The 21,879-nt window shown below is 43.2% G+C and overlaps 1 protein-coding gene across 2 annotated transcripts in view; it reads right to left on the bottom strand.

The window, feature by feature from the left end:
- Positions 1–2,303: 2,303 nt before the first annotated feature.
- DHX29 (DExH-box helicase 29) overlaps positions 2,304–21,879 on the bottom strand; it is a 42,030-nt gene continuing 22,454 nt past the window's right edge. For both annotated transcript variants that reach the window (XM_063295659.1, XM_063295660.1), the window contains 12 exons: positions 21,636–21,756; positions 20,962–21,046; positions 19,339–19,427; positions 18,607–18,735; positions 17,879–17,954; positions 16,608–16,832; positions 15,219–15,355; positions 6,876–6,969; positions 6,228–6,515; positions 5,281–5,412; positions 4,527–4,623; positions 2,304–3,716 (listed from right to left, as the gene is read on the bottom strand). In XM_063295659.1, the coding sequence (XP_063151729.1) occupies positions 3,661–3,716; positions 4,527–4,623; positions 5,281–5,412; positions 6,228–6,515; positions 6,876–6,969; positions 15,219–15,355; positions 16,608–16,832; positions 17,879–17,954; positions 18,607–18,735; positions 19,339–19,427; positions 20,962–21,046; positions 21,636–21,756 (1,529 nt within the window). In that variant the 3' untranslated portion in view covers positions 2,304–3,660. The remainder of the gene's footprint in view (positions 3,717–4,526; positions 4,624–5,280; positions 5,413–6,227; positions 6,516–6,875; positions 6,970–15,218; positions 15,356–16,607; positions 16,833–17,878; positions 17,955–18,606; positions 18,736–19,338; positions 19,428–20,961; positions 21,047–21,635; positions 21,757–21,879) is intronic.

Here is a 21,879-nt window from a genome sequence, read left to right as displayed (position 1 = left end):
CAGCTGATGCCACACCCAAAACCCAACTGGGCAAAGCTCCAAGAGAGACACACCCCCTCCAGCCAGGTCTCGGTAATACTAGTTGTATTATTGTGACCTACAATGTGATTAGTGCTTCATTTCTTTAATGAACACTGAGTCAACATTCATGGCTTTTGTTGGAAAGGGTATGTGAAGCCCTAGGGTTGACTGGCTTTTTTAAGGGGGTAACTTGAGTCCAATGTCCCAGTCAGTGAGATAACAAATAGGTGGCAATTTGAGGCACTCTCCCTCATTAAAGCAAAAACATGCACATTGGTTGTCACCATTGAAACCTGTTCTTCCCAATATAGGTTTGTGGAAATGAATCATATCCTAATCAAAAGAAATCTCTACAGACCTCAGAAAGGGGGTTGTTCATGCTCAGGAGACTGGAAAGGAATATAAAACTATTGTCAAAACCCTTGAAACATTGCAAAGATCTCCAGGGTAATAGTAGATGACCTATGGGTCACTCTTGTGTAGTCTGTCAGTATGCATGATATTCATAAGGAAAACACTGACCAAGAGTGGTGTGCAAGGGAGAGAGCCAAGGAAGAAGGAACACTGTCACTTGCCTTAAGTTTGCCAAATACCACCTGGATGATCCAGCTGGCTGTTGGAACAATATTCTGTGGTCAGATGAGATGAAAGTGAGTATTCTTAGTATTGAGAAATGTTATGCTTGGAGAAACTATACACTATACACTATATTGTAACACACGAACCTAATCCCAACCATGAAACGTAATAATGGAAGTATTATGGTTTGGGGATGCTTTGCATCCTTAGATCCTTGCAGCCACTGAGGCAACAGTGGATCCTGGATTCTTCTGGCAAATTCTACAAAATATCAGGGAATCCAACTGTGAGCTGAAGGTTAAATAAATGTGGGTCATGTGATGGTCCCAAACCACTAAGTAAATATACCTCTGAAGAAATTTTGTAATTTGGAGTGGCTGAGTATGCTCTGAATTTAACCAGCTGAAATGCTTTGTGTGACATGACCTTAAACAAATGGTTTATACAGACAGCCGAAAAACATCAATGAGTAGAAATTGTTCTATAAAGATGAATGGGCCAAAATACCTCCAAGCCAATGTGCGGGACTGAGTAACAGGTACAGGAAATGTTTGAACTGTCACATAATTTTACAACAAAACAGTGAATGTTGGTTGTATGTTTGATAAACCCATTGGTTTGTGTGTTGCTTAGCAGAACATAGACAAAGCTCAGATCACATTATAAGTTACAGTACAGATAGTCCCCGTTTAGCGACCACAATTGGGACCAGCAATTCAATTGTTAAGTGAAGTGGTCACTAAATAAAACCATGACTGCACTTAAGATTTACTTCAGCTTTCCTTTGCTTTACAGACCTGCAAAGGTTGTAAATGTCAGGACTGGTCACAAAGTTACTTTTTCATCACCATCATAACTGTGAACAGTCACTAAACAAGGGCTACTTGTACTGCAGGATTACAGATAATTTTAAAGGTTCCATGCAGTTTCTTTCACCAGCGTATATAAAAGGAAAATGAGATCTTTCTCTCTTAGCAATTTACGTTGGCAAGTTGATTCTGCCGAATCAGTAAATTGGATTACTCTTTAGAAAGCTTTCATCTAAACACAGCTATGTATTCCCTAATTTTTCCCAGTTTTCAAACACAATGTCTGTTACAATTCTGATTAATCCTCTGCATACCTAGTCTATCACTTCTTTCCTGATTAGGTTGTCATCTCCTGACATATCATTCTCTTGAGACATTCCCTCCAATTCCATTTTCCTTCTCCTACAAGCATATGCCAAGTCATTTCTCTCTGTCCTTTCTATAGATCAAGAGCAACATTTTCACAAGAGCAAGGAAAAATGCAGTTAAAACTGATAACGAAGGGACTTTACCACGCAATTCCAGGATCTGCTGTACTAGTGTACGATCTTATAGAATAGTAATATCAAATTTACCTTGTGGTTTTTTGAGTTTTGGGAATTAATTCCTTTCTTTAAAACTGACAGCAAGGCAAGTGTGAAATCTTTACAAGACTTTCATCCTCTGCAGGCATATCAACAGAACTCTAGTGTCTTTATCAGGAAAGATGATTCCTAATTGCCAAGAAACACTGAAATCTGCAATCAGTACTTGCAAATGCTTACAAAAACATGTAGTATTTCAAAGCCTCCTGTTTGACATTTATTATTTTAATAGCTGACTCAATTGTGTGACAATTCAGGACTAAGATTACCAAGAGGTCATCTAAGTAAGAAAGGCAAAAGCTTTAGTTGATGAAAAGAAAGCATGTCACATTTTTATTATATTAAAGCATTTTCTAAAGCCTTTTTCTTACAGTGTGTACATTTGTAATAAAATACTTTGCCCTAATTGATTTTAAATATTAAGAAAAAGGTAATATTCCAATCTGACATCACAATTAAGGATCATATCTAAAAAGGAGTGGTTGATTTTTAGTTTTAATACTAAAATTGCACTCATATTGAAGTTAATTATATATTATGACTTTAGATTTCTTAAATTGCTTCAGTCTTTCATCACTTGACTTGTAATAACTGCTTGAGTTCCTGTTAATTGTTAATAGAGGACACACAGTATTTTTAATATTTCTATACCATCAAATTTGATACACCAATTATGGTGATAACAGTAATAACACAGATGCTTTATTTTGGACAATAATTTTTAGAAACTCAACTGAGTGTAAGATGTTTATTTGCTTGTATTAGTTTCCAACTTTGTGCCTCATACTAGAGGTCTTGCAAATTTTAAAGTGAAAAGAGAATCACATTATATATGGTAGAGGAAAGCAAATATATGCTTTGAATATGGAAGAATCAAGTCAAAATTCCTGTGAGGTTTAGGCTTATAAAAAGGCATATAAAAGGTAGTATGTATACCTTTTCTTCTTCGTTATATTTTCTTTATATAAAGAAAAAAGTTTCTAAATATGCATATTTGAGGTGGTGTGTTGTTTTTTTTAAAAAGATTTAGTATTTCTCCCACAGAGTTTTATACATACTGAATTCAGACACAGAATTTCAATCTAAAGGACCATGCATTCCAAAAACTGTTTGGAACTTCAAAGCAAATATTTGGAACACCAAATTTTTAAAAATGCCATAGCAATTATCTTTGGCACTACCTGTACTATGTTTTTTCAAAGTCATCATTTGGGTAATCAATGAAAATAAGCAATTTCTTAAAATGCACTGCTTGACACAGATACAAATTCATTTAATAATTATGTAACCTATACATGCATTTTGGCAAGTAAAGAAAGATTCTGGTTCCTCAGTTGTACTTGCTTTACGACAACAAAAATCGATTCCATGGATTCAAATTCTACAACTGAAAGCATAATCAAGATATGCTTAATGCTGAAACAGAAAAATAATGAATTCTGATTTTTATACTGAAATCATCCCCATTGTTGCCATTATTTAAATTTGAATACCCGTTGTTCAAAAGTTTTTATTATCAGTTTTACAAGGCATTATCTCTTGCAGAATGATGACAGAATGTATGTGGAAAGTTCAAGCAGTATCCATTATGATGATTGCATTGTGTCCCTTTAAACAAGCACATTCTTCAATCATATTTTTCTTCCAATTTCTGTGGTTCTGAAATATCAGACAGTGTTTTCTGTTTTTATCAGTTCTTTGATGATATTCAAAACTTTGTCATCTGGAAAAAAGAACAGTGGTAAGCAAGAAAGAATAAACTTAATTGATTCTTCTCAGCCTCAAAATTAGAATGGAATGTCAGATGGCCACACTGCATTCTGCCTGGCAAAAGTAGCACATAGCATTACAAGGCTGGAAATTATCAATAAGAAAAAGTTAGCATCTCCAGTGCTGGCATAGTTAAGTTGCATCATATAGCTTAATTAAAGACATGAACCACAGACTCTGAGATTCTTTCTCAATACTGTACTTTAATCATCAGTGAATGCTCATTATATTGAAATGGATATTTGTTTAGGGACTCGCTGCCACTCTCTTTACCACTGAATTCTGGTTTAGTTTCCAGCCACTGAAAAACTTTAACTCCTCCCAAGAAAATTGAGAAAAAATGGAAAACTTTTGCTATTTTGTCTATTTGCTTCTGGAGCAGAGAGATTTCCTATTAATTTCAATAAATGTTCCAATCTGATTTAGCTATTCCTTTTATTGTATAAAATAGAGAAACTCATTAGGTAGGAAAAGATAGAACATAGTAGAGTCCACTAAAAACAGAGCTTATTAGTCTTATTTAATTATTAAATTAAATATTTATAAAGATAATTTGTAATTCCATATTTTGCTAGTTCTGTTTTTTTAAGTAATGTATCTATTTCAAAGAGGAGGATGCAAGATAAATTAAGTGTTACGTTTTACACGAAATTAACATCTGCCACATGAATAATTTTCAGCAAGAATGCAGACAGCTGTCCCACATATTTTATACATATATTTGTTCAACTTTTTCATGGCAACATAGAAAAAATAAAATTACCTTCCAGGGACATTTTAGGGTTTTCAAGTTTTTGCTTTAAAACAGACTCAATGAGTGCTCTCAGTTGCTTGAAAATTACTGCAATTTTTACAGGGGCCTGTAAAAATAGTAATGTTAAATTGCATATTTTATTAAGATACTCATATTTTAATATCTCAAATCCTCATTATTAAGATTAAAACAATTCTAATGGCTATGAAATCAAGACAAATTGTGGAAGACATTGGCCCTGGAGAGATGTAATGATGCTGCTTGAAATTAGGATTTGCAAGATTAGGAAAGAGTCACAAATTCCAGTGTTAGAACTTCTCCTTATTCTATTTTATATCCAACATGGGGTTATTCCTTGTTAAATTTGTTTCCTGTTTCATCCAATTCAGGGCAGTATGAACTAATTAGCAATATTTTGACAGGAGGTATCTAAAATTATAGTTCCACAGGTGAGATGCCACAGGAAACAATGATTTAACAAACATAACATCTCTCAGATTGAATGGAGGAAACACTCAAGCTAGTTACCAATTTTGCTGCCCTAACAGTAAAACATTATTTGTGCTCTTTTTTTTGTTACAGGATCTGAATAGAAGCCTAATACGTTTGAAAAGTATTATCAGTATATATGACAAGAATGTTTTCTTTATATTCTGCTTTCTATCAGAGTTTATCCATCTATGGACTTTGCACACTAAATGAAAACACACAATTCAGTGGCATAACAGAATGCTTCCCAACTCACACATAATGTAAGATATACCTGAAAATGGATCCAGCCATCAACTGATAAAAGGCGTTCACGATGCAGCACTTCTATGTCTCCACCAAAAAGTAATATTGGAAAGGGGGAAATTAAGGTTGTCTCTTTTAAGTACACTCTGGCATACCTAATCTGAATGGAAAAGACAAACACAATTACTTTCGTTTATCAAATTGCTGCTTTTCACGCAGCAATTATTTTTCTACCCTGGGAATTCTTCTTTATACCTATTTGAAAATATGGTTATAAAAGCACTATATTCAAGATCATTATCAAAAATGCTGCATGTAGAAGAATAAAAGTATTTTTTTAATGGACAGACTTGCATAGTCTAAACATTTTGCAAGTTTGAAATAAGTAGCATTGGTAATTATGGAACTAGATACCAATTTAACAAATTTAATAAAATGCAGAACAAAGGTCTTACGTTAAAAAAATAGCATGCAACAAGGCATCTGCACATAAAGCACATCACAATACGTCAGTCTTGAGGCAAGCACTGCACTGATTATGTGATTAGGCTACTCTTATACAGAATGGCTAGGGCCTGCCAGTCAACTGCCTGAGCTGCGGAAAGGCTTTGCTACCTTCGATAATGACTGAGCCTCCATTGATAATAATGGTCTAGGAGAACCCCTAAAAGACAGCAATCCCAAACCAAGTCTCTGTAATTCCTGGACAAAAGGATCTACTTAGCGCAGCATCTCCATCTTATGACGATTCATCTTAAAAAAAGAGTTCCCCAAAAACACTTATACATAGTCAGAAGCCCTCTATACTTTAGTCCCCTTAATAAACAGAAATCTTTAATAGAAGTGGAAGACAGAAATTATCTTATAGTATGCCAAACATACCTAGGGCCATAAAGCATGCCTATCTCAACCATGTGGGTAAGTGCTACAGTATTTTCATACCATTACAATAAAAAAAAATCTAATTTAGCTTACTTTCTCTTGATATAGCAGCCATCCGTAGGTCTGCAAATCCCGGTTCACAGAAGAAGGGTGCACCTGTGCTTTACCCTGAGCCGTCTCTGCCACACATGCTAATTTCTCCGTAACATCCACAGACTTAGTACACATTATCTTCCCCACATTGTCATACAGCCCTGCAGTTAGCACAGCTTTAAGGAGGACCATTTCTTGTAGTGACAGGGAGTGTATTCCTTCATGATGACATGAGGGTGCAGCAAATCCTGCTGCATGTACCACTCTGATAAGTTCCTGTTTTACATCCTAAAACAGATTTACATGATTGTGTTTTATTAATACATTTACAATTCAGCACTAGATTTAAAAAATAGCAGCGTAATTACATATAAATTTATAACCTGCTTGTTGCCTCTAGTACTGCACACAAATACCATCACTGCAGAAAAAATCTGTCTAGAACCTCATGATTCTGATCTCTGTCTGTCTATCTCACATATTTGCCATTGCATCTGCAGGTAACTAAGTGAATTCGTTTCAGTGGTACTTAATTTCAAATGCTTTGAGCAAGCTAAAAATATAAACCACATAAAATGTTAATATTCTACTTTATTGAATGGGGCTTTTTTGCAGATTAGGAAAAATGATTAAAGAGATTGCTGGTACCTCTAGAGTTAATAGTGAAGTTCTGTTCAGAAAATTTCTCCTACAGTAAGTAATTTCACCCCGATAACCTCCTTCAGAGCGGGCTTTCTTCCATCTAGGTAAAAAAAATGGTCCTTTTATTGTAATGTAAGAAATTATCACTATTCAAGGAATATGGGCAACAGGGTTAAAAACACAGTGATAAAAGATCCTTTTGTTGCCAAAGCACAATCCATTGGAATAACTTTTTCCTGTCAATAATGATGTAATACATATTAACACTGTAAAATACATCAATGTATTCCTAAAAAAGTGGGACGCAGTGGCGCTGCGGGTTAAACCGCTGAGCTTGCTGATCGGAAGGTCGGCAGTTCAAATCTGTGTGACGGGGTAAGCTCCCATTGCTCCTGCCAACCTAGCAGTTCGAAAACATGCAAATGTGAGTAGATTAATAGGTACCGCTTCGGCGGGCAGGTAACGGTGTTCCGTTTAGTCATGCTGGCCACATGACCACGGAAGTGTCTACGGACAAACGCCGGCTCTTTGGCCTTGAAACGGAGATGAGCACCGCCCCCTAGAGTCGGACACGACTGGACTTAATGTCAAGGGAAACCTTTACCTTTACCTATTCCTAAAAAAATGGTCTGTCATCTAGACTCTTAAATTAAAGAACCCATACATGGAAGTATATTCCCTTAAAACAACAAAGGTTTCCTTTCAAACAAATACATTCAGGATCTGTTTGCTTAGAAATAGTTCGCGGATAGCAGCTAAAATCTCTATAATGTAACAATTTCTAAGAGATCAGGAAAAAAAGCCCTAGAATGTTCTTAGTCAGTGCAGATTAGGTTACCCAGTGACTTTTTACCAAAAGTCTTTTGGTGTTGAATGCTACTGAGTACTAGATTTAAGCAGGTCCATCTTGCAATTTGAGACGTACGGGGCAATCATGATGCTATCCTCAACTCTACCTGCAAAATTATTAGTGGATTATGTAATAAGGTTGCTATACTCTCTCATAGCACAGCCCTCAACCTGCAATTGAAATGGAAGAATTAACCACTATTTAGTGTTTCTTTTTAACACTTTCTCAAATGAACTTGCACTGCAGGAGTAAAAATAATAGAAGGTTACTCTAAACTACATTTTGAGCTTCAGCCTACAACCCAACATGTAATAAAGATGTAGCGTATTTGGACAACACTACACTTAACCATACAGCAGTTGCCCTATGGTGTTCAATGGCTCACTTCATACATAATGCTAAGATAGGAGTTCTACAATCATGATTTGCCAAATAGGCCATCGTTGCTTGGCTGATGCACAGCCAAAATGAGTGGGTTCACATATCATGCTAAAAAGAATTCAAGTGACCAAACCAGGCCTGAAAATTCTTTTTAACCCATAGCCTTTCCCAAATGCTTTGAAATTTGCCTTAATGGGTTTATTTTTCAAGTACAGCAGCACTTATTCTGATGTTAGAGACCCCGCACTATAAATGAGCCAGAGTGTCATGCGCTGCCTACCTCTGAATAACGTTCAGACGCTGGCTTGCAAAGCAGGTTCTGGTTTATTTCAGGGTAGGTACAACGTTGGTAGAAAAAAGCTGAGAGTGACAGGAGCGCGCCGGTGCGGGGTTTAAATACCCCGCGCCGGTCAGCGCCCCCTCACTCACGGTCACGTCACCCCCCTTTGTCCCATGCGTTGCCCTGCCATTGGTTGAGGGTTTCCGGGATCGCCCATCCTCAGGTTTCCATTCTTCTGCTGATTGCTTTCAGCTGGGCGATCCCCGTTGTATTGCCGCTGATGGCTTGGGTGGCTCCGTGATTCGTTTAGCTATTGTTTGTTAGCCGTTAGTCGTTGTGGGTTGATGGCTACTTAACTTGTGCCCCTTCACTTATTTCCTTGTCATTGTCATGAGTGCCATTGCGCTGATGACTTTAGCTCAACGGCACTCATGACATACTGCCCCCTTTTCGAATAGTGTTCTCCCCCGGTTTTCTTGGTTTTCCCCGTGGAGCTGTCAAAACGCCACATTTTTTTTTTTTTTTTCCAAAGTTCCCGCCGGAGTAGTTGTCGCCCCTCCCTTTGCTCCTCCCTCTACCACGTGCCTTCCCAGGGTGTGTCCATGGTGCGCATGCTCGGGTTCTGACCTGGCGTGCGCATGCTCCAACCACACCCTGTTTGTTTGGCTCAGTTCGGCGAGGCGAGAGGCGTGGCTGGTCGGGTGCTGCTCAGCTCCAGGTAGGGCCCTTCTTTTCTTATTTAGAGTGCGTCGCCTTTGTTGTGTCTCCTGGGCGTTGCCCCCAGGTTGCCCTGTTGACTTGCTTGCCACTCCCCCGCGGCCGGGGGGAGGGTGCTGGCGATCGTTTGTCACCACCCCGTGGGCCCGGGGCGGGGGGAGTGAGTCCCGGGGGGGGGAAGGTCCACCCAAGTCGCGGGCTTGGGGGGGGCCCTTTCCCTTGGGGCACGGGAGGCGGGGGGGGGCCTGCGGGGGGGGGGTTGGTTTTGCTGACCTTGATTGCGGTTTGTCGGGGTATGCCCGGTGAAATGCTCTGGTCAGGTCAGGCGCGTTAACGTTGTGCGCCGCCACCCATTCCGGGTGGGGGAAGTGTTTCCACCTGACCAGATAGTGTAGAGTTCCTCGTTGCTTGCGGGAGTCGAGGATGTCCCTGATCTCGAAGTGGTGTTGCCCGTCGATCATTAGCGGTGCGGGCTGTGGCGTGCTTGGGTGCCATCGGGAGGTGGTTGCCGGTTTTAGGAGGCTGGTATGGAACACCGGGTGGAGTCTCCGGAGGTTGTGTGGCAGGTCCAGGCGTATTGCTACCGGGTTCACTATTTGCGTGACTCGGAACGGCCCGATGTACTTAGGCCCCAGTTTTTTCGAGGGTTGGGTTGACTTTAGGAACTTGGTGGAGAGATAGGCCATATCCCCCGCCTGGAACGGCGGTTGTTCGCGCCGGTGCTTGTCGGCCTGCTCTTTGTAAGCAGCCTGTGCCTCCTTCAGCGCCGCCGTGATTACTGGCCATGCTTCCGCGATCTTCCGTCCCCAGTCGCTGGCGTCCACCTGGGGTTCCGGGGGTTGAGGTAGCTCCGGTATGGGGACGAAGTCGCGCCCCGAGACTACTTCGAACGGGGTTTTCCCCGTGCTCGTGTGGACGGCGTTGTTGTATGCGACTTCGGCGAACGGGAGCAGTTCAGCCCAGTCGTCTTGGTGGTAGTTCGTATAGGATCGTATAAATTGCTCTAAGGTGGCATTAAGAACCTCAGTGGCTCCGTCCGTCTGCGGATGCCAAGCCGTAGATAGGGCCTGTTGGGTCCCCGTCAGCTTCAGGAAGGCCCGCCAGAATTTGGAGGTGAACTGTGTGCCCCTGTCGGTCACCACACGTGCGGGACATCCGTGTAGCCTGTACACGTGGATGAGGAAGAGTTTGGCTAGTTGTTGTGAGGATGGGACCGACGTGCAGGGGATGAAGTGGGCCTGCTTTGAGAAGTAGTCCTTCACCACCCAAATGGCCGTTTTCTTCTGGCTGGGTGGGAGGTCCACTATAAAATCCATAGAGATTTCCTCCCATGGGCGGGAGGGTTCTGCCACCCGTTGCAATAGCCCCGCGGGTTTGCCTGGTGCCCGTTTGGCCCTAGCGCACGTTGGGCAGGACGCCACGTAGGTTTTTACGTCTCGCCTGAGCGCGGGCCACCAGAATTGGCGCCGTGTTAGGTGTAGGGTCTTGAGGAACCCAAAGTGACCCGCTTGCTTGGCGTCGTGTGACCTATGCAAGATCGCCTGGCGTTGCGAGTCCGGGACGTAGATTCTGCCTTCCCCCCATGCCAGGTCTTGCGCCATCGTTACCTTGTCGGGGTTTGCCAGGAACCAGGGGTCGGTTTTGAGGGCGGCGGCGAGGTCCGTGCGCATTCCCCCTGGTAGTTGCGGTTGGCTTCTTTCCGTCGCCGGTTGTCCCGCCGTCGGCTGCGCCGTAGCGTCGAGCTGCCTCCGTGCGCCGCTTCGGGTGGTCACGGCCATCCCCAGTTGCGAGGCGGATAGGACCGTCCCAATGGTGTCTGGGGCGGGCTCTTCGTCTTGGGGCAGCCGGGATAGGGCGTCGGCCAGGAAGTTCTTCTTGCCCGGCATGAACTTCAGCTGGAAGTCAAAGCGGCTGAAGAATTGGGCCCATCGGACCTGTTTTGGGCTAAGGCGTCTAGGCGTTCGTAGGGCCTCGAGGTTCCGGTGGTCCGTCCAGACCTCGAATGGTTGGGTGGCTCCCTCGAGTAGGTGACGCCATGTCTCTAGTGCCGATTTCACCGCGAAGGCTTCTTTCTCCCAGACGTGCCATCGCCTCTCTGTCTCGGAGAACTTCCTTGACAGGTAGGCGCATGGTTTCAGGAGCCCCGTGGAGTCTTTTTGTAGCAGGATGGCTCCCAGGGAGAAGTCTGAGGCGTCGGCTTGGACCACGAACGGCCGTTCTGGGTCCGGGTGCGCGAGGATTGGCTCCGTCGTGAACAGCGCTTTCAGCTTGTCGAATGCGGTCTGGCACGCGGGAGTCCAATTCAGCACTGTGCCTGGGTTCTTGGCGCGTCGGGTGTCCCCCACCCCTTTGGTTTTGAGGAGGTCCGTTAAGGGGAGGGCTATCTCAGCGAACCCCCGGGCGAAGGACCTGTAGAAATTCGCGAATCCCAGGAAGCTCTGTAGTTGCCGTCTGTTGCGGGGCCGCTCCCAGTTTAGCACCGCTTCGACTTTTGCGGGGTCCATTTCGATGCCGTCCCCGGAGATTCGATACCCCAAATAGTCTAGCCGCTCTTTGTGAAACTCGCACTTTGTAGGCTTTGCATAGAGCTGCGCCCTTCTGAGCTTGTCGAGGACTTGCCTGACTAAGGTTACGTGTTCCTCGTGTGTTTTTGTGTAAATGAGGACGTCGTCGATGTAGACCAGGACCCCTTTAAACAGATGTTCATGCAGTACCTCATTGATGAGCTGCATGAACACCCCAGGGGCCCCCGCGAGTCCGAAGGGCAGTACCTTGTACTGGAAAGCGCCTAGGGGGCAGTTAAACGCCGTCTTCCATTCGTCCCCCTCCCTGATTCGGATGCGATAGTACGCCTCGCGAAGGTCCAATTTGGAAAAGACTTTGCCCGTGGACAGGTGGGCGAGCATGTCCTTCACCAGGGGTAAGGGGTATTTGTTGGACAGGGAAGCCGCGTTTAGGCCCCGGTAGTCGGTACAGAGCCGTAGGGTCCCGTCTTTCTTCTCCCGGAATAAGACGGGGGCTCCGACCGGTGAGCATGCTGGCTCTATGAATCCCCTGTCTAGGTTTTTATCGATGAACTCCCGGAGGGTTGCCATCTCCTTCGGGGTCATCGAATAGATTTTTGGTCGAGGTAAGGGGACGTCGGGCAGTAGGTCGATCCGGCAATCCGTCTTGCGGTGGGGGGGTAGTTGGTCAGCCTCTGCCTCTCCGAAGACCTCGGAGAAGTCGGCGTATTGTTCTGGTAGGTCTGCTGGGTTAGCGGCGTTGTCTTGTGTGGTCGCCTCCGCTCGTCCTACCGTGGGGTTGCTTTTGCCGGCTGGAACTGGTGCTCGATACTCGCCGTCGCCGAATGTGAAGGTACGGGTCGCCCAGTTGATCCGCGGGTTGTTTTTCGCGAGCCATGGCATCCCCAGGACTGCAATGGGCCGTCCGATGTGCGTGACTACGAACGATGTGCGCTCAGTGTGAGTGCCCATTTGCAGGGTGACCGGCTCGGTTTGTAGCGTGGCTGGTTTCCCTCCCGCTGTAGAGCCGTCCAGCTGGTGGAATGCCAGCGGCGTGGGGAGGGGGAAGCAGCGGAGGTCGAGTTTGGCGACTAGGTCGGGGTGGATGAGGTTTTTTGAGCACCCCGAGTCCACTAGTGCCGCGGCCGTGGTGGCTCCGTTTCCGGTGGAGAGTTGAATTGCTGCCAATATTACGGAGCTTTTGTCGTTTCGTTGAGGTGGTCCGCGTTGCTGTCCCACCGCCTGCCTCGCCACGCGTCTCAGAGCAGGCGGGGAGCATTTCCCGCCGGCTGGTCGGGGTCGGGATTGTCCTCTTCCCCCCAGTAAGCGTCCCAGCTCTCTTTCGGTGTCGCTGTGGCCACGGTCATTCGGCGGTGAGGCGGCGGCCCCGGGTTGGGTGGTTTGGGGCTAATTTTCGGGGTGGGCTTGGGCGCGCTGGTCGGCGGTCGGTTGGCGAAGCAATCCGCCGTCTTGTGCCCTAATTTGCCACACCTCCCGCAGGGCTCCCGGTTGAACTTCTTTTTAGGGTATATGGGGCCGGCCATCCCCCCGTGTGGTGCGGGTACCTTTTTCCCGGCATCGTTTGTGTCTTCCGTGGTTGTCATGAGGAAGGTGCGGTGCGCGTGTTCGGCTTTCCCCGCGAGGTGGATCCACCCGTGTAACGTTTCTGGGTCGTCGCGGTAGAGGGCCCATTGGAGAACGTCGCGGTTGAGCCCCCTTTTGAAGATTTCCAGCAGGGTGGTCTCAGACCAGTCGCAGACCTTTCCCGCGAGGGCTTTGAACTCCAGGGCGTAGTCAGGGACCGTGCGTGTGCCCTGTTTAAGTCTCTGGAGTGCGCTTTTCGCCCGTACTTTAGCTAGGGGGTCTTCGAAGTAGTTTTTCATCTCTTTGATGAAAGCAGGGAAGGTGGCGAGGGCGGGGGAGCTGGACTCGTACAGTTGGACGTACCAGTCCGCCGCCCTGTCTTGGAGTTTGATCGCCACAGCGGCGATCTTGTCGGCCTCGGAGTCATAGGAGTGTCCGTGCCTCCCCATGAACTCCCTAGCGTTGGTAACGAAAAACGAGAGTTTTGAGGGGGTCCCATCGAAGAAGATGGGGAAGTCCTTTGGGGCCCGGGCGTTTTGTGCGGCCCCGCCTCTCGCTTCTCGGGGTGTGGTGTCGGCCGCCTGTGCCGTCTGCTGGCTCTCCGCTGGCCCGTGTGGGTTCGATGCTTCGCTCGGGGTGTGGGCTTGTGCGGGGACGTCGTTGGGTGGCGCGGGGGGCATAAGTGCCTGGAGCATGGTCCGGAGTTCCGTCAGCTGAGCCCGCATGGCCGCGAGTTCAGCTCGTGCCTCCTCGTCCACAGCCCGCGCCGCCGCTGGGGCCGGTTCCGTTGGCGCGTCCTCGGGGGTGGGTTGCCGGTGGGGTTCATCGTCCCTCCGCCGCGGGTCCGCTTCCTCCTCCGTCTGATGGGTGTCTCCGTCGTCCTCCTCCGAGTTGAGCACCGTGGGGCTGTCGCTCCACGCCCGTTGCTGGGGTGCGATGTGGGGCGCGGGGTCCTCCGCTGGTTTCGGAAGTCGTGCTGCTCCCTCCCGCGGTCGGGTTGCCTCCGTCGCCATCTCCCCTTGGGGTTGGAGCTGAGGCTCGGGTCGGGTGGGGTGGGCGTCCATGGCTCCGGGAGTCCGCGGTGCCTCTGGCCTCGGTCGGTCCTCCTCTGTCTCTTGCCGCGCGGCTCGCCCTCCTTGCCCGCGCCGTTCCGGCCTCATCTTGCTGGTCTTCTCGCCGTCTACTCCTCCCGCGGCTCGTTGTCGTCCGGTGGGGCTCGGCGAGGCTGAGTTTATGACTCTCAGCTTTATGTCATGCGCTGCCTACCTCTGAATAACGTTCAGACGCTGGCTTGCAAAGCAGGTTCTGGTTTATTTCAGGGTAGGTACAACGTTGGTAGAAAAAAGCTGAGAGTGACAGGAGCGCGCCGGTGCGGGGTTTAAATACCCCGCGCCGGTCAGCGCCCCCTCACTCACGGTCACGTCACCCCCCTTTGTCCCATGCGTTGCCCTGCCATTGGTTGAGGGTTTCCGGGATCGCCCATCCTCAGGTTTCCATTCTTCTGCTGATTGCTTTCAGCTGGGCGATCCCCGTTGTATTGCCGCTGATGGCTTGGGTGGCTCCGTGATTCGTTTAGCTATTGTTTGTTAGCCGTTAGTCGTTGTGGGTTGATGGCTACTTAACTTGTGCCCCTTCACTTATTTCCTTGTCATTGTCATGAGTGCCATTGCGCTGATGACTTTAGCTCAACGGCACTCATGACACAGAGAAGCCAAAACATTTTGGAAGAAGCCAGTGGCAAACCACTTCCATTTCTGAACCTAAGTAAACTACACAGATGTGCCCCTGAAGTCACCATTATTCAAATTCATTTCAGAAGACAAGTCATTAAATAACCACAGAAGATACAGAAAGCACAGTGAATAGAGAAAGCAGTTAACCCAAATGAAGGGTTACATTCTTCCCCAGCTTGGAATGTAGCATAGCTGTAGAGAAAGAAAGCCATGGGAGAACAGATGTATGAAATTATAGCGGCAATAAACAGGTAAAACATATTTATCAAAATCTATCCTAAGAAAAGTCATTTCACTTACCCAAGGTATGCCTTGTAAATTGTCAAATGGTCTGAACTGGCCAATGCCAAAAAAGATTTTGCCAGGTCTGCTTCATCTTTTCTTCCAATTGGGGTAGTAAATGGAGACTTTTCGGTCATTACAGCCGCCAGAGTAGCCTACAAAATATGACAGTGTACCACAGCATTTTTTATTTTTACTCCTGAAATTTTTATTTTTATTAAAATGCTTATTTTAGAATAACGAATAAGGTCACTATCTAGGAATGTAGCATACAGTCACATAATCAGTACAGGTAGTTTTTCTCTCCAATCTCTCCTCTCTGCAAGGGGGTGGGGGGAAAAAAGCAAGCAATTTCTTTAGGCAGTCTGCCTGACCCTTTCCCCCTCCTTGCAGAGAGATTAGAGAGAAAGAGATTTCAAGAGAGGAACTGTATGCTCTTCTATACATTGAAAGCAATGCCATCACACCTTCAGTAGGACAGGGTCTGGAAAAGGAGAGAATGCCTACAGAAATCACTTGCTTTTTCTCTCTCCCCCTCCTCGCAGAGTGGAGAGATTGGAGGGAAAGGGATTTCAAGAGAGTAACCTGTTTGCATAGCGTGCCAATGGCTCCCAGCCCTGGGCTGAGGCACGATCGCATTGCTCTTGATGTATATAAGACAGTAAGCAGGCACTCGAGCTTTCCAAAGGGCAGGGGAGTGGTTAGGAGGCAAACAGAAGCCAAAGGTGTGAAACTGAGTAGTCTTGTCCCTTTCCAGCTGGAAAGCACAGTCACTGTCATGTGATTTCCCACTTAGTGACCACTTTGCTTTGTGATGCTGGTCCCAATTAGGGTCATTAAGCGAGGACTAACTGTAAGATGCTGGATACTAGAGAAGGGTTAGCAATATTTTCTAATGCTATCATAAAAAAAGTGAAATTCTTGGGAGATTTTGGCAATTCCTATACAACCTTGTGAGATTTCAGCATTCACACATGAGATTTCATACTATTCTGACATTTTATTTTGGATGCTATGGACATCTTATGACAATGGACTAGGCACCATACTGCCAATCTGCCAATCTTTTAGGGAGGACTGTCAAAATCTAAAATAGTGAAGCAAAGATGGAAAATTCTATATGGAAATGACAGAGACAGAGATATAATGTGATCAGAGGTTTGTAAATGATTTGGAAACAGAGCAGACCACAGACCACCATCTTGTTTTTCAAACCTGTGAGTTGAATATTTCAAAAATTCCAGAAGGAATAGTGAGCATTAGTTTTGCACTGAATCAGCTAAAATAATATTCTATATGCCATAAAAAACATCATTATCTGCCTGCCTGTATGGAACAGGTTCTCAGATTAACATTTATTTCATGAGCAGTGGCACATGGGTGACCCAGTGTTAGTCATCAACTTACCACTGGATCCAAGCAGCCAAAAACAGCACCAAATATAAGCATTTTACCAATCTTTACATTGACTGGCAAGGATGCAAGATGTTGGCCTAGAGGAGTCAGCTTGGGCTCACTTAATTCACAAGCCCCAATCTTCCGCAGAACATTCATGGCTTTGCCAACAATTTGAGGCTGAGGTGGGTCTAACGCCTTGGAGAGGAATTCTTCAGGAGAGCCAAGATTACATTTCTATAGACAGACAGACAAAAAAAAAAATAGAATGAAGCTCAAAATAAGGTACATGATTCTCATTCAGATTCTAAGCAGCATTTTGTCTACTTCTAGATTATTTATTTTCATGTTTACTTCCCAAAGATAACATATTGTTATGGAGATCGCAGGTGAGGAAGGAGGGGGTGCCTTCCAGGGGGAAAAATGCACTCACAGTGTAGAAGACCTTGGGCGCCCGGCCAAGAAGTTCAGGCAGGACCCGTCTTAGAGTTTCTGGGGTTTTTCCCTCAGAGCCTGCTAGTTTTGCTCAGTTTGGCAAGATTCTGTCTATAGAGTACAAACCATAAAGACTAGAGCTTCATTCCTGGCTCAGCGTAGTTTCTTCGCCTTATTCCTGACACATATGTAATATCCAGTATGATGGGATTCTCTAACTCAGATTTCAAAGTAACTTAGCTAGCTGTACAGGTTCTATGCATTTTGATATAGGAAAAGGGACTATTTGTTATCCTGCTTCAGTCAGCTATGCGTCCTGGCCTCACATGATGTTTGAACTATGGCAACCATAGCCTCTCTTTGTCCTATCCTGGAACTCTGTGAAACGTTTTGCCAGGACAAGCAACACTAATTTTCAACATTCATAGTCTTTTCCCATATATCTCTGTTTCCCAAACCAGTACCCATATCTTGTACCTTTAGATTTATGCCAGGATTTCATGCTTGCATGTGATGTCTATGTGTGTTATACAAAAGCCATAATGCTTATTTAATAAATACATATTGATTTTCATTTATGGAAAGGCATATCACTCAAAAACATCCTTTTTCAGGTGGGTATGGCAAATATGAGATAATTGTCAACTCCTTCACCTCTTCCTAATTTCCATATATCATATGGGCATTTAAGGTATGACTAAGCTTTCCTACAGACTTGCCAAGAGGTTACAACTTCCTGCAAGAATTGTTCTCATTCGGAAAGGTAAACAATAGCAGTACACTTAGCCAGATTCTCAGGGTTTCCTGGTAAATCAAAAGAATGAATATTTAAAGCTCAAATATCATACCATGATGTGAAGACACAGTTCTTCTAAGGGAACACGCAATATTTCTGGAACAGAGTATTCTAGGAAACTTTCAAATCTGCAAAAGCCATAAGGCAAAGGTATAAGAAATGGTTTAAGCTGCTACATTCCCATATTTATTGTGGGAATTATTTGTGCACAGACATCTATAACTACAATGGGAACTGTTCATTTGCATTAAGTTGTCAACCATTTCTTTGATGGTGGATATGGAAAATATAATAGAGGCTACTGAGACTCAGAACAAGCTAGTTTAGTTCTGCAGGTTCTCCCAAAGGATTGTTCATCTTCCAACAAAATTTACAATATGGTTAATGAACTTTGCATGTTTGTAGTGGAATATGTGAGACAATTTAACAGGTAAATGAAGTATCATAACAGATATGCTTGTGCTATAGTTTTAGCAAATGGTTCTGCCTTAAGCATAGAATATTTTGATCGTTATTTTATTTATTTATTTATCAAATTTGTCACCGCCCATCTCCTCCGACCGGAGGGACTCTGGGCGGTTAACAATACAGCACAATAAATATACAATAAAATTCTAATAAATATACAATAAAATTCTAATAAAATCCCTCTAAAACAATTTCTTAACTACCGCAGCTCATAAAATCCAGATGGCTGTGATCTCCTTCAGTCATTATGTAGGAGGGGCACTTCAAGGCACTAGCCAACCCCAAGTATGTCGATTCTTAAAACAATTTTACCTATCTCTGGTATACAATCGAAAGCAAAATCCATCTCTGACACGCCCAGCTCTCCCCTGACGTTGTAGTGCACTAGCTTTACTGACAAAGGTCTCTTCCAAGGAGCTCATCTGACTACTTTCATGGTACCTGGAAAAAGTATTAAGGAAAAAATTAGGATAAAATGTCCAGCACTAAACTTAATAAACCTCTACATAGAACACTACTTCATATTTTCTTCTATGTAAATGAGTACCTCTGAAAACAGAACTAAGTAGTTTCAACTATAGACCGCTATGCCTATTTATTTTGATAGGATCTACAATAAAACAGAAAAAGGGACCAGAATCAGGAGTATTGCAGCTATCAGTTCCATTACTCCTGGCACAAATTCAAATGCTGCTCATAGTCTCTCCACTTATAGTATACCAGATAAAGTTCCCACAACTGTCTAAATGGCAAGAAAGAAAATATGAAAAAGGCCCAGAGAAAGCGGTTTGCACTTAAGAAATAAAACAAGTGATGAAGCTTTTGTTAAATATACAGTTTACTCATTCCTCAGAATTCATGTTGATCTAATAAAACCCTATTTTGAGAGACACTATCCTATTCTAGAAAAAGTACAGCACTACATTATATCTAGCTAGAAATACTGCATAAATATTTCTATTGCATTAAAAATTCTATTGCAAAAAAAATGAGTATTTCTCTAATGAAAGGTGATTCTTTTTAGTGAAAAGTAAATGCTTTCACCTGTTTTCCTTTGTTCTTCCAGTGTCAATTACAAAAACAACATCAGGTATAGTAATACCTGTCTCAGCTATGTTGGTGGCCAAAACAATCTGTAAAAGAAACACAAATGCTTTTAAACACACACATATTTACAAATTTCTAACTTTTAGAAAGAGAAACCTAACTTGGAATGAGTACCATATTTATTCAGAATGCAAGGGCTTTGATTCCCAAGTTCTTCCACCATTTATGTAGGGAAGGAGCAATTTCCATTTAGTCCCATCATATATGGACCTTTGCAACATTCCCAAAGAACGTATTTTAGGGAATGTAGAGTGATGCATGAAAAGGGGAAAAAAACAGAAGACCTGTTTTATGAACACGAACATGAGCAAACATTAGGATTCCAAACAACTGATTCTAATTATGTTGACAATATATTTGTAACATTTACTCTTTTATTAATAAAATAAAGTGAGCCTCATTACCGTAATCCATGCCCTCAAAACAGGGATTACAGAACGTATGGTATATTAGCTGGCCTTGAAAAGAACCCCAGTATTTCACTCAACATGAAATACTGCAGCCAGAGTCCTAACTCAGACTGAGTGTTATAAATAAACTATGCCAATTTTATATGATCTTCACTGACTTCTCAGAAACCTTTGTTTCTGGTTCCAGTTCAACCTATAAAAACCCTTCATAGAATAAAAGCCCAGTATCAAAGATAATGCTTCTTCCTGCATGTTCTCACTCTTGAGATCACCTTCAGAAACCTTGCTCTGGACAGCTTCTCATGCTAAAGTGTAGTGAGCATTGTAACTTTTCAAAGGTACATTTGGGATTGACTTACACTCTTTCCAGCACCAGGCAAGATATTTTTGTTGTCCTAGGCATTTTAATTAAGGTGTTAATTTTTAACATGCTGCTACTTAAGTTAATTTTTATTCAGGCTGCTGACTTCATAGTTTATTGTTTTAATTTAATGCATTTTAATTATTTTGCTTTATTGCACAAATAAAATAACGTAAATATTAATTGCTTTAAGCAGCTGCCCTGGTTAAAATCTGGATTTGAAGGGTGGTGTACATAGTTTAATGGTAAAAATAAGCTGAGCAATTAAAGATGGCACTACCACCTACTCCACTCAACCCAGCAAAAATGCTCCTAATGATTTTAGACAGTTAGTATTAACTGTCATGAGCAGTATGTTCATAACAAATTCTGTGTTAATACACTATTGAGTCATCTAAACAGGAGCGGGCAACTTGTGGTCCTCCTGATGTTGATGGAACAAACTCCTTTTATCTCACTTGGTCATTGTTCTTTCTGGCTGATGTTAATGAACACAGGAATAGAAGATTAATATAATTCTGAAGGCAGTTTGCTTACTCTTGGTAATTAAGTAAACATTTCAGAAGAATGTAGATTGATTTAGGGACATTTGAAAAGAACTAGCTTTCCATGAATGCAACATTTAACATAAGGTCACCTTAGAAACATTTGAGATACACTCAGTTTTGTCCCATTAATCACTCTAAAATACATGAAAAGCACCATGCATGACACAAAAGGCTGATAGAAAAATCAACTTGAGATGCAGGGCGGGACATCAGTTTGCATATATTAATACCTTAAACATACCTTTCTAACACCAAAAGGAGGCAATGTAAATGCAGCTGCTTGCTCTTGAGTAGACAGAACAGAATGCAATGCTATTAACTGGTGCCTGAAAAAACAAAAATATAATGCAAAAAAATTAATTGTATTGTTTTGACTCATAAGACTAAATGCATACATCTAAGCAGACAATATGCATATTTGGATTTATAACTTGATTAATCATTCTTGATATATTACATTAATACTATATACTACAAAAATGCAGCTTAAACTATATTGAAATGTTTTAACATTGCCAATGAAAATCTGTCCTTTAATAGCTTTTTAAAATTCAAGAAAATTCTGTACATGTGTGACATATTTTTATATTTATACTTGTTAGTTATGTATTATTTCTGTATGAACTGATATGCTTGAAAACATTTTCTGAAAACTCTTCTGAAAATTTTTACAAGTAGACAATTTAGTTTTATATCATTTATTTTACACCCAGAAACAGAAATGTCAGCTATGGTAAAAACTGTTTTTGGTGTTTATATAGGCAATATGCAAGTTAAGAAAAAAACAATTTGCATATTAAACAACTAACATTTGTATTTTCAGCTAGCAATCTTGTTTACCTTTTCATAATTCAACCTATACAACAGTATACATTTTAATTAAAATCTATTATTAGTTTTCCATTTTTTATTTACCTCTGTCTTAGATCAAATCTTCTGTCAGTCAATATGAGATCATACAACTGCTGGATATGTGCAAGGCCCGGCAGGAAGATCAAGACAGCTCCTTCCACGTTTTTGAATTGGGGAGTTCTGTCTGTAAGGGGACAGAAGGAAGTTAATAAAAAGTTCATTTTTATTATAAAGAAAAGTCTCATGGACAGATGATAGATGGGATTTCTTTTGCTATCAACCACATAGCAAGCAAACAAACCCTTTC

Source organism: Candoia aspera, chromosome 2 (genome assembly GCF_035149785.1).
Source record: "Candoia aspera isolate rCanAsp1 chromosome 2, rCanAsp1.hap2, whole genome shotgun sequence".
Taxonomy (NCBI): domain Eukaryota; kingdom Metazoa; phylum Chordata; class Lepidosauria; order Squamata; family Boidae; genus Candoia; species Candoia aspera.
Note: the sequence above shows the minus strand (reverse complement) of the source record. Positions and strands in the feature narration are given on the sequence as shown.